The 17,147-nt window shown below is 41.2% G+C and overlaps 1 protein-coding gene across 20 annotated transcripts in view; it reads left to right on the forward strand.

Annotated features, from left to right (window-relative positions):
- The window catches only part of PDLIM5 (PDZ and LIM domain 5), a 196,140-nt gene that overhangs the window by 22,999 nt on the left and 155,994 nt on the right, over nucleotides 1–17,147 (forward strand). For all 20 annotated transcript variants that reach the window (XM_053257569.1, XM_053257578.1, XM_053257582.1 and 17 more), the window contains exon 2: nucleotides 352–484. In XM_053257569.1, the coding sequence (XP_053113544.1) occupies nucleotides 389–484 (96 nt within the window). In that variant the 5' untranslated portion in view covers nucleotides 352–388. The remainder of the gene's footprint in view (nucleotides 1–351; nucleotides 485–17,147) is intronic.

Raw genomic sequence — 17,147 nt, forward strand, 5'->3', positions numbered from 1 at the left:
ATCTGGTGGACCACCTTGTGAACAGGATGCTGGACTAGATGGGCCTTGGCCCTGATCCAGCAGGGCTGTTTTTATGTACATTGAACAATCCAACAGAGATTTGTGTGGAGCAAGTCTGCTAGGGGTCCCATCTGGAAGACTTCCTGGCTGTTGCTGAGACTTGGAAAATGGCACAGGGTTCTGAATCAGAGATGTCCATGTAGAGTATTTGATGTTCCTTTATAACAGGATTCTGCTTCTTTCAAGTATGAGCTTGACCGTCCCTCTTGGTAACTAAGCAGTGTTAAAGCTCTTAATAGTAGTCTGTATCTTTATAGTGATTATCTTTTCTTCTTCAACTTTCTTTTACAGACTCTTATTTTCTGGAATTAGACAGTCCCCAACGGCCATGAACAACTACAGTGTTTCCTTGGTTGGTCCGGCCCCTTGGGGTTTCAGGCTCCAAGGTGGCAAAGACTTCAACATGCCTCTGACTATCTCTCGGGTAAGCATGCTTTAACTTCACTCAGAAATCTGCAGCATCATGTGCTACCAACACCAGTGAAAAGGAAAATTTCTGTAACGTGATCTACTTGTTGCATGCAAAGAGGTACATGCATGGAGGGATAGACATCTTGTTTTAAAGGAAGGATCAGTGTTCCATCTTTCAGAAACTTAACATTTAAGATGGGACAAATTTTAAAATTAAATACTGTAGACTCTAGGAAAGGGCTGCTCAAATTGGGCCCTCCTGCAGATGTTGGCCTACAACTCCCATAATTGGGAGGCCACTGGAGATTATGGGAGTTGTAGTCCAAAAACAGCTGGGGTGCCTAAGTTGAGCAGGCCTGCTCTAGGACTTCTGCATCATACCCAAATGTTGAGTCTCAACCCTACTCACTATCTATTTTGCTTTCTATGCCATCGAAAACAGAGTTCTAGAAAACTTAGTGATGTTTTAGTTGGGCTTTACTCAACTTTTATCATTTGAATATTTTTTTCCTAATGAGCCAATATAGCCTCCAACAGTGTGTGTGTTCATGAAAATTTGTACAAGTTTCATTGGTGTGCTTGTTTTTGGTTGATGCACACCTGAATTATGGGACAGAAGACTTGATTTTAGTCTATGCCTTGTGGAAGAGGCTCTTGTCCTTGTAGTGTAAGGATCAATTATAGTGGATCTTGGGCTAAATCAAGCTCTTGAGTAGTGATGCAAGGCTGGAAGAAAAGGACTTGCAATCTGATTTGTTGGGTATGGGCATAGGCCTGCCACCTGGGCTCCCCTTTGAAATTGGCTTGCTAGCAAAACTAGTTACTGGCTTGGGAAATGCTATGTTACTTGAGATAAAGGAATGTGGATTTATTTTGTAAAAGAGGAGCCCTGTGGCCTCTTATCCAAACAAACAAACCAGTTTCCTGTTACTATTTCAATATAGAACCCTGCTTTTTGAGAAGGTCGTTGCATACAATAAAAGAGGGGTTACATGACAATATTCATAAAGATCACTTGCTAACAGTCCTGTTTTGTGTGGTGGTGTTTGCCCTTCTTGATCTTATAAGGAGGATGGATAGCATAGACAAAATACCAGATCATTGTGTATTATGGCAAAAAGTAAATGAAGAGCAATACCAAATTCAACACTTAGCTCTTACAGTCTTATTACAGGTGGCTTTACTTTTATTTATATACTAACAGAGAATTAATCAGAGTGTAGAGTCAACCAACTATCGATGAATGCATATCTATTGGTTCAAAAATTAATTCTGTCCTTGGTGGTCACTAGGGATGTGCCTGAAATGGTTTGGCAGCTCCTTAGAGAAGCGCCAAACTGGGTTGGGTCCCCTTAGCCGAACCGGTTCGGCAGGGTGGGTCCTTTAAAAATGAGATAAGCAGGTCCTTACCGGCTTCTCAGCTGCCCCTCCGGTTTTCCAGGGATGGCTCTCACATTTCAGAAGGCTGTGTGTAGCTACAGCACTGCTCCCAGCAGCCTGTGTGTGGCGTCAGCACACACATGGCTTCCATGTGCAGGATGCTGGGAGCAGCATTGCAGCTGTGCGCAGCATTTTAAAAAGTGAGCGCTGCACCCAGAAAAGCGGTGGGGTGGCAGAGGAGCAGGTAAGGATCTGCTTATCGTGTTTTTAAAGGACCTGATTCCCACCCCGCCGTCGGCTGCTCAAGCCTGAATACAATAAGAGAATATCTCCATATTCTTCTAGGACTAGAGCTTTTTGTTTCCAGAATTATTTGGATATGTTTATTAATATTTGCATTATAACAACTTTGAGTCTTTATACTGACTTGTAAAAAATGTTTGAAAACCCTTCAAAAGACTTCTGACCCAATCCTAGGATACTGAAAGTTGCAGAAATCTGTGTTCTTCCTGGCAGCTCTAGACAAGGGCTTCAGAGTCATTTTTGGGTACATGCGAAACTGAATAGTCCAATGCTCCTTCCAGGGGCGTAGCAAGATTGAAGTGGGCCCAGAGACAAGATTTTAAAATCCCCCCCCCCCGAAGCTCAGCTTATGAAGTAAAGAAATCTTAAATGAGGCTGAATAGCAATAGCACTAGCAATAGCACTTACATTTATATACCGCTTTATAGCCGGAGCTCTCTAAGCGGTTTACAATGATTTAGCATATTGCCCCCAACATTCTGGGTACTCATTTTACCAACCTCGGAAGGATGGAAGGCTGAGTCAACCTTGAGCCCCTGGTCAGGATCGAACTTGTAACCTTCTGGTTACAGGGCGGCAGTTTTACCACTGCACCACCAGGGGCTCATTAGTAGTAACAAAAAGCATATGTGTGTATCTATCTACGTATCTCCTATGTGCCACGATAGAACATCATCCTAAATTATTTTTTAAAATGTTTTGTAAATTGTGGACGATGCAAGTCATTTAATGGTACTAGAGAAAGACATGCTGTTCTGGTAGCTCCAGGTCTTAACATTCACATCAGTTTCGGAGGATGAATACAACTGAAGGAAGCCCGGGTGGGTGCGTGGCTGGGCGGGTCAGTCATGTGACAAGGCAGTGGGCCCCCAGACAACTGTCTCCCCTTGCCCTATTATAGTTATGCCCCGAGTCCTTCATTTCTTTCCCCTTTAGTAACTCCCTGTGTCTCCTGAAAGAGACTCCCTCCTAACTGAGCAAAGAGGCTCCTTTTAAAAGTGGCAATTCTCTTTATTGAGCAGGGGAGAGCAACTGGCCCTATCCATCCCCAGCACAGCATCCCTCCAGTGGCTGTTGCTGGTGTATTATGTTTCTTTTTTAGATTGCGAGCCCTTTGGGGACAGGAAGCCATTTTGTTTGCTTTGGGAACTTTAGTTGGAAAGCGATATATAAATATTTGTCGTATTTAGCACTTCTAAGAACTGTAGGGCTAAAATGTACCTTAGTTATTTCCCCCCCCCCAATCCTGTTCTCAAGAAGCAACAGACCTAAGAAACACTGCAGTATCCATTTTAAATAAATGTGATTTGTACTTTACAGGATTGCACTTGAACGGTAGAGTCCATAGTTGTCCTAAATAAGGAATAGAAGCTAGAACTCCTGTTTCAGACTAAGAACAATTGTGGATACTGCCCATGGTTCAAGTCTGATCTTTACATTGTTAATCACACACCCATTTCCTCACAAACTTGGACGTTACTGTATAGTGTTAGTTTCTCCTTTGTATGGCATGCTTTTTAGCCTGGAATTAGTGTACTTCATTCTGGTATGCTGACCAATTGCTTCTCTGATAATAGAAGGGTACTATGTTGTGTAGCTGATACATTAGAACAATGTGTACAACCAGCACTCTTCTCTTCCCCGTATAGTCAGAAGTGCTAGCTAATTAAACCCTGATAAAGAAATGCATGAACAAAGGAGCAGAGCTGTTTACGTGCCCTTTACAAAGGTCCTGCTGTCTGTTGTGACCTTCTTGGGTCTGAGGCAGTCATGCATGCAATTCATTCTAGGCTGTGAGGGTGAGTTATTTTTATGGCCTTTGTATCAGGAGCTGGCATCGCAATACTGTTGCACACAAAGTAGGTTTAAAAATACTCTCGGACCGCGGTTTAAAACAATTACTGGATAGAAATTAGTTTCTAATAGATTAATACTTAGAGCATCCATACAAGTAAATGCATTCCTTTCTAAAGTTTCCTCTCCAAGGTCTGTCTGGGTTGCTCTGTCTAGCAGCTTTGTAGAATTGAAGTGGAAAGAATGATTTCAGCTTTTAGAAAGGGTCTAGTAAGCTTGGATGAGTGGGGTGTTGCATTTGAAGGCAGACAGAGAGAGAGAGATACTTTGATCTTTGCTAATTGCAAGTTATGCAACTTTATGAAAATACTTGCCATTTTTGATCTCATGGCTGCCGTAACAAGCCTGCAATTTTCTACCCAGTTTATGGTGCAGGAGATCATGGACTGGGGTGAGTAGATCTGAGACTGAGATTCACAGGATCAGATTTGCTTAAGTAAATGACTGCTGGAGTAGAAGTGTGGTACGGGGGAGTGGTGGGGGGAGCTTGCAGTTTATAGGTGAGCACTGAGAGGGGTGGGTGGGCTTGGGAACTCTGTCTGAACTAAACAGTAATAAGAAACACAATGGTTAACAGGTACATGATTCAGGTTACTCTGATATTAAAGTGAAACCATAGGCTCTTATCTAATGCATAGTGTCTCTAGAGTAGACATGTCTAAAATATAAATGTAAGGAGACATAGGTAGCCATTGTGAAGGCTTTTAGGAACAGAAAAAGCCTATAAATATAACAATTAAAAAGATGCTAGGAGTGCCATCACTTCCCCTGACTTTCATCCCCTGAGAGAGTGTTTCTGAATATTACGTAGGAACATAGGAAACTGCCATATACTGAGTCAGTCCATAGGCCCATCTAGCTCAGTATCGTCTACACAGACTGGCAGCAGCTTCTTCAAGATTGCAGGCAGGAATCTCTTTCAACCCTGTCTTGGAGATGCCAGGGATGGAACTTGGAACTTTCTACTCTTCCCAGAGCAGCTCCGTCTCCTAAGGGGGAATATCTTACAGTGCTCACACATCAAGTCTCCCATTCATATGCAACCAGAGCGGACCCTGCTTTCCTAAGGGGACAAGTCTTGCTTGCCACCGCTAGACCAGCTCTCCACTTAGTTTTGGTGTTTCTCACTCATTGCAGTGAAGAGAGTGTGTTTGGTTTAAAACAGGAGTTCCCAGCCCTCAGATGTTCGACTACAGCTTCAGCCACAATGGGAATTGTAGTCTAACCATATCTAAGAACACAAGTTTGGGAACCCCTGGCATTTCAGGGAATACAAATCATAGATCATAATAACAAGTTTCAGGGTAATTTTGGGGCATTTGATGAAGGATTCTGCTTGATGGTTCTAGAGTTCTCTCTCCCTTTTCCATGGGCACCATCAGCGTGAGTTCCTCTTTATATACTTAAGAAATATCCCTGATCACTGCTTGATTCCACTTCTGGAAATATAAGGGCCTATGTGTCCAAAGTACTGAATATAATAGTGGGAGATAAGAAGATACGTTGTTATGCTTTGCAGACCTAACTAAACTAATCTTGTCTGGTGCATGGTGGCAGCAATAACGTTATGTTATGAAGAACTTGCCATTTTGGCCCTCATGCTAAAAATGAAAAGACCCTCCATTAGTACAGTGCAAAGACTTCAAAAATAAATGTACATTTTGCAGGGTGGTTTTTTTTTTTTTTACCATCAAGTATTGTTTTAATTCTGTACTGTAGTGATGCTTGATCTTGAATAAGAAGAAAGAATTCACACTTAAGCAGCACATAATAAAGCTCCATAGTGGGGACTCTAATATCTCCCCCATTTCCCCCCTGTGACTTGGGAGACAAATACGTGGATGTCCCTTGTTTCATTGACTGAACATTTCTTGTCTAATGGGAAAGAATTGGAAGTCCTTTGTAGACTTCTGTGAGTATATGAACAACAAAAACTCCTGCTTTTATGCACCACAGTAACTGAATTTGGACCAAACTATGCAGACATAGACGAAACAGTTGAAGTGTGTGTTTCTTTTTCAGCTTGATTCTCAAGTAGTCTGTGAATCCTGACATTAAAGTGTAAGAAATATTCAGTTAAATGTAAAATTTAAAGCAGATGTTAAATTATTGAACATAAATATTACTATATATGATGGGTATCTGGATTTGCATGGACTCAATAAAAAAAAAATCTGAATTTCCCCCCCAAAGAAATAGATACCTCTGGCACATTCTGTCTTTGGATCCTGGTTCTAGTGCCTTATTTCCATCAACTGCACATTTTAGTATTAGTAGTACTGCAGTGGTCGCCGGAGTCAACACCAACTCGATGGCACACTTTACCTTTAGTTTGCTTTTTGCCAATTTCTACAAGTGGTTTATATAACACAAGAAATGAAGATGGTGAATTCCTTTGGGACAGGGAATAAATGCACAGGATACCCCAACAACAGCTGGTAGAAGGGATGCTGTGCAGGTTTGAATAAGCTACCCTTAGTTGATAAATTAGGCAGGGGTACAAGAAGAGCTAATAGAAACAAGTGAGGCAGTGCTGAATAGCAGAAGGTTGGGTAGGGAAGAGGAAGAATGCAGAAGGGCTGGCCAGATCAGATGTTGGTGTGAAAAGGATCACTCTGAATATTACACTAAGATGACCAAATAGACCAGTTGATCTTCACTATTTTTCAAGCAGAGTCCATGTTGGTAAAATACCTTCAGTGTTGGAGCCATTTTCCATTGCACTAACCTCTGCTCAGTACTGTGCTTTACCCAGCACAAAGTGTGTGTGAGTGTGGAAGGTGCGCATAGAGTGCTGGGAAGTGTATTCTTTTCCAGGGCTTTCTCCATAGAATTCAATGGGGAAAGCTCTGGGAAGACTACAATTCCCAACCCTCCATGCCTCCAGTGCTGGGCACAGCGCAGCACTATACAGTGGGAATGGTTGCCTTCTCATGGTGCTAGGGAGACTTTGTAGAATATTGGCTATGGCCAAAGCTTCCCACAGCTCTAATAAATAGTTAGGGAGTCACACTTGGGTTGATGGGAGCTGCCACTGGATCTCAAGCTTTGCAGTGAAGATCCCTGGAATAGATCTGTTCCCTTTCTTGGAGTAGGGGATCTTCTTTCATTTGTGCTGAAATCTAAAATATTTCTTTTCTAGACAAGATTGTTTTCTTTCCATTAATAACATGGCCTGGTTTCAGTTGTGTCTAAATATGGGAAACTTTGCATTTCTTCTACAGTTCTCGGTTATTTGCTAGGTCAGTGACTGCTTCAAATTCCAGAATGTATCTGAGGTTAAGAGTATACACTATTGGTCATTTTAGAACAAAGGTGGGGGGGAGTTGCAAAATGCTTCTCCCCCGCCCCTTTTGTGAGAGAGAATGGCCTCTTATTTGTATTATGTAAATGGCCATTCTGTTTTAATTTGCTTAAAACACATTGCTGTAAAGCTTTTTGGCAGGTTGTAGGGACTGAAAGTTCAGTCATATTGTCAGTAGAAGAAACATTATTTGATACTTAAGCTAAGAGCAGCAGAGCTTGGAAGGCAACCATGTAGAAATCTGGTTTTGTAAAGAAGAGGTGTGTAATTATGGGCTGAAATCCTGACTAACAAAGCACTTGTAGAAGGACGTTGTGCAGTGCAAAGCTGTTGCACTAGCTACTTGTGCCAAGTCTGGAGATTGCATTCCAGACTAGTTTCACACTACTGCAAGCATGCTTGTGCAATAGTGTGCAACTGCGGCATGTCTCATTTGTTTTAAATTGAATTGCACAACTGTGCATCTGTGCAAATCTCCAGTGTGCTTTTAGCACAACTATGTGATCTTCTTGAACTTACACCACTGTGCTGGTTACACAAGTGCTTTGTGATGTCAACCACTCCTCTTAATGTGCCTGATTAATTGTCCTGCCATCTTCATCTGTGGAAAGAACTGGAACTAGAACACCTGTCCCAGGGCAAGTAATTATCTCTCAGCTTTTGCAGATTGTTCTTAAAGGTAAAGTTGTGCCGTTGAGTTGATGTCGACTCCTGATAACCACAGAGCTATATGGTTGTCTTTGAAAGAATACAGGAGGGGTTTACCATTTCCATCTCTCATGCAGTATGAGATGATGCCTTTCAGCATCTTGCTATATTGCTGTTGCCTGATATAGGTGTTTTGGGATTCGAACTGGCAACCTCTTGCTCCCTAGGCAAGTTACTTCCCTGATGCGCCATTAGGTGGCTGTAGATTGTTCTTAGGCACCGGCATAAGATGAGGTGTTTTTTTAGGAGTCAGGATGATAAATATCAAATTAAGAGATGTCATTCTTACATTATTATTATTATTATTATTATTATTATTATTATTATTATTCCTTGTTTACACAGTCAGACAGGTGTTATTGACTGGTTTGTTTTATCCAGACATCAAGTCCTTCCCAAGGACCTGGGATGCCAGAATTTTATTGTCAATGGTTATAGATATCGTCGCAGAATATAGGCTGTTCCCAGTAAAGCTGCTTTTTGTAATTGGCTGATGGTGATTTCCGTGGCCCCTATGGTGTTGAGGTGCTCTTCAAGGTCTTTTGGAACTGCACCCAGGGCGCCAATTACCACTGGGATTATTTTGGTCCTCTTCTGCCACAGCCTTTCAATTTCAATTTGTAGATCTTTGTATTTGGTGATTTTTTTCTATTTCTTTTTCTTCTATTCTGCTATCCCCTGGTATTGCTATGTCGATTATTTTGACTTGTTTTTCTTTCTTCTCGACTACAGTTATATCTGGTGTATTGTGTGGCAGATGTTTGTCTGTTTGTAGTCGGAAGTCCCATAATATTTTTACATCTTCATTTTCTTCAACTTTTTCAATTTGATGGTCCCACCAATTCTTGGCTACAGGTAGCTTGTATTTTTGGAAGATGTTCCAGTGTATCATCCCTGCTACCTTGTCATGCCTTTGTTTGTAGTCAGTCTGTGCGATCTTCTTACAACAGCTGATCAGGTGGTCCACTGTTTCATCTGCTTCTTTACAAAGGCGGCACTTGCTGTTTGTTGTGGATTTTTCTACTTTTGTTCTTATTGCATTTGTTCTTAGTGCCTGTTCTTGTGCAGCCAGTATTAAACCCTCTGTTTCTTTCTTCAAGTTGCCATTCTTAAGCCATTGCCAGGTCTTGGTGATGTCTGATTTTCCACTTATATTGTGTAAATATTGACCATGCAGGGGCTTGTTTCTCCATTTTTCTGCTCGGTTCTTGACTTGTTCTTTCTTGTAGGCCTGCTTTGTTTCATTGGTGTTGAATAGTTTCGCGTTCTTGACCATTTGAAGTGCATCTTCTTCACTGTCCCTTATATATTCTTCAAGGCCTCTTTTCTCCTCCTCTACTGTTTGATGGACTTGCAGCATTCCTCTTCCACCTGAGCTGAGAGGGAGGTAGAGGTCATGATTTTCCTGGTCTTACGATCTAGCGTCTCTAGCTCTGCCTGGGTCCAGTCTATTATTCCTGCAGTGTATCTAATAACAGGTATAGCCCAGGTGTTTATGGCTTGTATGATGTTCCCGCCATTGAGTTTGGACTTGAGGATTTTTCTGACTCTCCTGATGTATTCACTTCCAATTTTTCTTTTAACTTCAGTGTGTGCGATGTTATCAGCCTGGAGAATGCCCAAGTATTTGTAAGGTTCTTTCTCTTCCAGGTTCTTGATGTTGCTTCCATTGGGCAGTTCTATTCCTTCTGTTTTTGTTATTTTCCCTCTGTTCATTATTAATGCAGCACACTTGTCTAGTCCAAACTCCATTGCTATATCGCTACTGAATATACGGCCAGTGTTTAGCAGTGATTCGATTTCTGACTGGAACTTTCCATACAACTTCAAATCGTCCATGCACAGCAGATGGTTGATTTTACTGGATTTTTTAGATGTTTTGTATCCGAGGCTTGTTTTGTTTAGTATTTGTGAAAGTGGGGTCATGGCGATTACAAACAATAGAGGGGATAGTGAGTCCCCTTGGAAAATGCTTCTTCTAATGCTAACCTGTCCAAGTGCCTCGCCATTGATTGTTAACTGTGTACTCCACATGCTCATTGCTTTTTAAATAAATATCTGAATATTTTTGCTGACACCAGTTGTTTCTAAACATTTCAGTATCCATGTGTGAGGCAATGAATCGAAGGCTTTCTTGTAGTCAATCCATGCCAATCCAATTATGTAGTCAATCCTATTATTATTATTATTATTATTATTATTATTATTATTATTATTATTATTATTAATTTGATTTCTATACCACCCTTCCAAAAATGGCTCAGGGTGGTTTAAACAAAGAAATAATAAATAAATAAGATGGCTCCCTGTCTCCAAAGAGCTCACAATCTAAAAAGAAACATAAGATAGACACCAGCAACAGCCACTGGAGGTACTGTGCAGGGGATGGATAGGGCCAGTTCCTCCCCCACTGCTAAATAAAGAGAATCACCAGGTTAAAAGGTGCCTCTTTGCCAAGTTAGCACCACATATGCTGTCATGAGCACTTAAAATGTCTGTCACATACTAGAAGTGTTGCATTAGAGCATGATAGAGAAACAGAAGTTGGAGAACTAGGTTTGGGAGGGGATTTGCTCCCCCTTCTCCCCCCACCCCACCCCAGTCCATTCTTGGGAGAAGACAAGTTGTAGGTAAGGTTCACTTCTCATGCCTCATCTTGTACTCTGGGATCTGTATTGAAAGCATCTCATCTGGTATGAAAGCTACTTGTGTGTAATAATTAATTTCCCTTTTAACATGCAAGGAAGGAGGTGCTTGATTTGGGGAGGGTCCGTGGCTCAGTGCTAGAGTATTTGCTTTGCATACAGAAGGATCCAGGTTTATTCCTTGGTCTCTGTAGTGCCAGGGCTTGGAAAGATGCCTGCTTGAGACCCTGGGGAGCTGCTGCCAGCTGGAGGAGGCTGGATGATCTGTCTCGGTATAAGGCAGCTTCCTATGTTTCTAATCTCGTCCTGACTGCAGCTCCCATAATCTTTTAAGGGAAGAGCAGTGCCGTTCATACATCCTCTCTTCTTCATCATCATACCTTTTGGTCACAGCTGGTACCCCTTGCATTTCATCGCACTTTGCTGCCACATTCTCCACCCCCTTCTTTCTTTCCTATGTGTGCACCGACTGGGGATGCCGCTTCATGCATCTGATGGAGAAGGGGCATCCTTGGAGAAGCCGCTGCCAGTCTGTGAAGACAGTACTGAGCTAGATAGACCAATGGTCTGACTCAGTATATGGCAGCTTCCTATGTTCCTATGTCCCACAAAAGCTTATGCTTTATGCTTCTAGTATTTAAATTGTGTTTGCCACAGCAGACTGACACAGCTACTCCTCTGGAAGTTGGTGTACATTTTCTTATTTGTCATCAGGGATAGGTAGAGCATCTGCTATGCATGCAGATAGTCCCAGGTTCAATTCCTGGCATCTCCAGGTAGGGCTGGGAAAGACTCTTCTTGAAACCCTGAAGAGCCTCTGCCAGTCTGTGTTACAATACTGAGCTAGATCGACCAATGGTCTGATTTGGTATACGGAAGCATCCTATGTTCCTTTCTGTAATACAAGATGTAGCAAGCATGAGAACTGTCCTTATTGAATATAGTTCCAACTGCATAATATAAAACTCTTCCATCTTGCAACTCTCTTTAAAAAGTAGATGGCTAGTTGTGAGAGATCTAAAATAAGCTTTTGGGCAAAGTCCATACAACAGAACATTCTATTTAACATAAACAAAGAAGAATGAGACATGTTTTTCTTTCTCTCATTTCAGACCCAGAGGGCTTGACTACCCCGTCAATGTCCCTAACCATTTTAATGAGCTATTTTTAGCGAAACTGCTTTTCTCATTATTCACTTGCTGATGGTTATCTTTAAGGGCATTGTGAGAAGAGACATGGCGTTGAATGGTTTATTTGTTTTTCTTGGAAGAGAGCCAGGAGATATCATGAGTTTTAATTTTGTTCTTAAGAAAAAAACTCTTCATGTTATCCTACTGTCCATATAAGGAAAGGCATGATAGAAGATTATCTTTTTTGCTGAAAATAATGGGAAAACTGGTATTTGCTTGACCAAAAATTTTTGTTCATAGTTGGCTTCTGAACTTCGGAAGTGTAGCAAACCCTTATTTGGTTTAGGCCTTAAATGGGTGCATGCAGTTAGTTTACATTATTTTGTCTGGTGTCTGAACATTTTTTTTCTTTTTTTAGTAGCTTGCTGCATATGAACTTCATCTGATTTCTTGGGAATTTCCATTCTTGGCCAGTTGTCTGCCTTACCTCATATGGATGATGTATAATATCAATACACTTGGCTACTGGTCAGGAGTGGGTTACACCCATGATGACTGGGACTTGCATTGGATGCTGAATTAATTTGTGTTCTCTTAGTACTATGACACACCCTACCGTTATCTCTTTCACTGCATTATCTTTAGGCTTCCCTTTTTTCTTCTTCCTCTCTTTGTACTCCGAATACAACAGCAATAACCACTGTGTTGGGGTTGAATGAGAACAGTTACTCCCTCTCTGTTAAAAATAGTTATTAGAAAGTACTATTAACTTCTGCTAACCAAGATAAGAGACAGTTTTTTAAAAAGTGGGGGCTCGTATATTTAACAGTATTACAATTATGGTCATAACACTTGAATTTCCCTGGTTCCTTTTTATTTTGATGATTTTACTACATTTATATTCTACTTTCCTTCCATCATGGAAGTTGCCGTGGCATATAAAGGTGGTCTCCCACCCAGGCACTTGTTAGTCCTAGACCTGCTTCAGCGAGGTTACGGCATTATATGCTTCTGTGCTTTCCCATCCCAGTTTCATCACATTACACCAATTCTAGAGACAATCCACAGTGAGCCCCCAGCTGGAATTACTGGCCAAGATGTGCAGTGCAATGTTTGCCTCTAACCAAAGGTTAAGGCAGGGACCTGTCCTCTCATTCTTTGTTCAGCACCATATACATGAATGGTGCTATAATAGTAATTGACCGTTTTGTAACTCTCTCTCTCTCAAGGTCTTTTGAATGTCTCACCATCATTGTTAGGTTTGGCTACCTTGAGTAATTTTTATGTCCAGTAGTAGTACAGATTTTGCACCTGGCCTGCCTGTTGTTCCATGAATGTGAACTTAAGCTCAGCAAGAGCTCGTGACTTTTTTTTCTTACATAGCACTCCACACATGTTATGCTTAACTGCTAAAACAAACACTCTTACATGCAAACCAAATATCTTTTAAACATATATTTTTTTGCTTGCATGACTTCTTTGTTCTCTGTCATTTACAGATGGGGTTGAGGGAATTAGTCTTTCCCATTTTCTCTCATATGTTTGGCAGCTCTTTTACAGTATACACAAAATTCTTAAAATTCATCAGTAGTTCATGGTAGTGAATGTCCAAGGTAACATTTTGCCTGCAAATATTAGTAGAATAAATGCAATTCAAGCCTTAAGTCCTTTGAGAGTCGCTTCTATAGGAGGCCATGATGACCATATAGTATGACAGGGTTGTTTAAAAAGCATAGGCGTTCACAGAGGTTTAGAAAACAATGCAAAATGCCAACAGAAGTCTCTTGTTCTTACACTTTTTGTTCTGTGCTTTCTTTCAAAGAGTTCAGAGCCATGTGCATAGTACCCCCCTTATCCTCACAACAGCCCTGTGAGGTGTATTCTTTAAATATTTCTGTAGTGCTTTCCCACAAGTCCCAAGCAATTTTCATCAAAATAGATCCAAGAAACAGCTCCTGAAATGCCAAAATAGCAGCAAAACTTGAGTTAAGCACATTTCACATCATCTCCTTCCCCAGGCCTTTAAGTCTTATGGTGCCTCCGAAAGGATAGAAAGAAGCTTTCCTAACTCCTTCCAAGCATAATAAAAAGAAGTGTACTTATTTGGGGTCTAGAAAAGTCCGGCCTCTTAATTGTCCGGTCATCCAAACCTAGATAGCACAGACAACAAAGCCTGCTTTCTTGATCTCATTTGACAGGTGGGCTTATATGGGGAGATACAGTCCCTAAGGTGAGTCAGGCTGAGTGATAGTCACAGGACCCAAATCACCAAGTAAACTTTGTGGCTGAGTGGGAATTTAAAACTGAGTCTCTTCTTCCTAAGGCCGACACTTAAATGACTACACTGCACTGGTTATCTTAGGGCATGCGAGGCTGGCCCAAGACTGTTTTCTGCTGTAACTTCACTGCAAAGCAAGGGAGATGCACCCTAGAATTACTTGCACCGGCACAGAGGATGCTGTGGATGTAACAGTTCAGTCATGTGTGGCTGCAAGAGATCCAGAAATTGGGCTCCAGGACCCCCTGGATTGCCTCGGTTGTTGGGGCGCATCTCTTGAATGCCATGCTGCTTAGCTGACTCCCTGAAAATATTACTCCCCAAGCAGTGACTTTCTACTTGTGCTGTTGGGGCAGCCCAGCACATTGCTGTTCTCTTTGGCCTTTCAGTTAGTGCAGTATGCATTCTTTTTTGACTGCAGATTCTGAGATAGAAATTTCAGGCTTTGTGTTCTATTAAAGCACCCTAGCGAGCTTTGCGGTAATCATTTCCAGCTCTGTCAGTGTGGTACAAAAAAGTCTAGTGGCAATTTTTTCCTCTTGTGGTATGTACATATTCCTGAAACTTGCTAAGTGGCAGACTGGTATCTAACCAGGAGACAAATTTCCTTTTTTGGTGTTTTGCAAAATGTCTCCTCACTGAACTTGAGAGAGAAATTGTAGTGGTCTGCATTTTTTGTTTTTTGGATAAGAATCTGGGGGAAAGAGTTTGAGGAGAATAGGATATTAGGTTTTTGGAATAGTTGTGCTTTTCCACCCCAGAAAGTTCACTTTATGGCTGCATCTTAAAATATACTGTGCTAAGTGTTTTGTAATGCATACTTTGACTGCTGCGTTGGTATAAAGTCACAGGTTGTGATATTGCAGTAGTATTTCATAGTATACTGGAGCAGATTGTTTTAGTCAGAGAAAGTGTTGTTAATTATTTAATCTGTGATAAAACAAACTAAGGTCATTCAAAGAGGTTCTTAAAAACCAAACTTTTAAGTGGTATTCTCTCTTTTGTAACATGGAATAAGATCCCTTTCTAGTACCTCTGGCCTTTTGGACTGTCCACAGGAGTATTCCCTCCTTGAACTTTTAAAGAAAATGCTGATGATTGAAAGATTGAGTGTCATGAACTCAGTTTTGATATCTGACCTGGTGAGACTGTTCCTACCAGGAGTACTTAGTGAATAGCCTAGGTCAGCACTATAATTCTTAACAGAATTAAGTGGCTGCCTGTCAGAGGTGTTGCATTTGATCTGTAAATATAAGATTCTATAACTTATTTAGGCAAATGTGACTATGTGAATCAGTTCCTGCTCATGATTCCTTGTGAGTACAGTAAAGTAAATAGATACACAAGATTTTTGTAAATGGGCATGGCATATCTATATGGTTTTCTTGTGTGTGAGAATGAATAGTAGCGCTTTTTATGTTTGGATTTCTTAATGGATGTTTGTAAGTTCTCAAAATGAGTATCTTTTCACACACCTGCTTTATGCAGACTTTCTGCCCTTCTTGGTTTCTGCACATGGGTGCACACACAGTGCTGAAAACACTTGGAATTTCAGGACAGATTGAAGTGATAGTAGTGCTGCCAGCATTATCATGTATGGCAGTGTGGCATTTTTTGATAGCTGTTGCTGACAGTGACCTCTTAAAGCTCTTATGGTGTACCTCTTGCTTATTCCTGTTGATGTCTAGTCCAGAAATTTATCAGATCCCTTTACTTTTCTGGACAAATGTCTTAGGTCTACCACTACCTGTAGTGACAACAGACCAGTGTCTCCAAACATGGGTGGGTCTGCCCTAATTGCATCTAAAGCACAAGTGTGTGATTTTAAGTGTGTGATTTTAAAGTGCCAAAAGAATGCCTATGTGGAAAATAGTGGCAAGTGAGGAGAGGGTTTAGCATCTGTTTGGCACTTTAAACCTCACCTTTGTCCCATTTAAGACAGAGGGGCAGTGTAGGGGCATCCTTTCACTTGAAGACTTGCATCTGTAGCCAACATGGCATAGTGTGGGCCTTACTCAGAACTCCATTTCCTTTACCCGCAGGTTCTGCTTCAGGGCTGACTTGTGAACAGGAGGGGGAATATTTGCTAAAGCTAACATATTAACTTAGACGCGTGTGTGTGTGTGGTTGTGTGTATGTGTGTGTATTTATTTTATTTTATTTTATTTTTTACTGATTCACAATGAGTGAGTCAAAGATATCAAAAAGCCTGCTAAAACAGATAGGTCTTATGTGCCTATTGAACAGCAGAAGAGAGAAAGACGGGCAGATCTCTCGAGTGAGGAGGTGCCACAGCTGATCAAGCACTTGCAAATAAGGTCTCTCAGGGAATGCTGGGAAGGACGTTTGCATGAAAACAGAAAGAACTGTGTTACCGGACTTCATCTCAAAGAGTTGCATTGACTATCTTTTAGCTGTGTCAGTACAATATGCATTTATTTATATAGGCTACCAAGAAAGTCCTGATTCAAGAATAAAGTGCAGAGGCATGGTTTAGACTCTATTGAAAATCTGATGTGATGCCCTCCCATAGAACCACTATCTGGTTTTAGAGTGTTACCATTGGGACTGCCTTGTGAGTTGATGTTCTTAGGGCACACTAATTATAGCTGATAGACACAGGGTGCACTGAACACTATGGGGAAAATATAATCTAGGTAATAAACTTGATTGGTTAAGCAGACTGTCCTGCAGTGATGGAGGTCTAGATTCATTTTACACCTTTCCACAATATGGGGATTTGGGAAAAAGAATACTTTGAATTAAAAGCAAGGTCTATTTCCCTAAGCAACCTCCTATGGACCTTCTTTGCAAGGATCCTAACCTGAGTTTTGTTCCATTTTTAATTCTTGTGAGCAGTGTTCTCTCTAATTTTTTTTTCATCAATGCACGGAATGAATTTTGTTCTGGGTGGCAGTATCAAGGCAGTGTGCGCACACGTATATTCAGAGTGGGACCTTCTTGATTCAATCTAAGCAGGATCTAAAATTAACTGAATGGACATTTTTTTAAAAGTGTGTGCGCATGCATGCGCGTGCCTTGAGGGAACACTGCTCGTGAGCGAATGTTCCGTT

Source organism: Hemicordylus capensis, chromosome 5, assembly GCF_027244095.1.
Source record: "Hemicordylus capensis ecotype Gifberg chromosome 5, rHemCap1.1.pri, whole genome shotgun sequence".
In the NCBI taxonomy this organism is placed as follows: Eukaryota; Metazoa; Chordata; class Lepidosauria; order Squamata; family Cordylidae; genus Hemicordylus; species Hemicordylus capensis.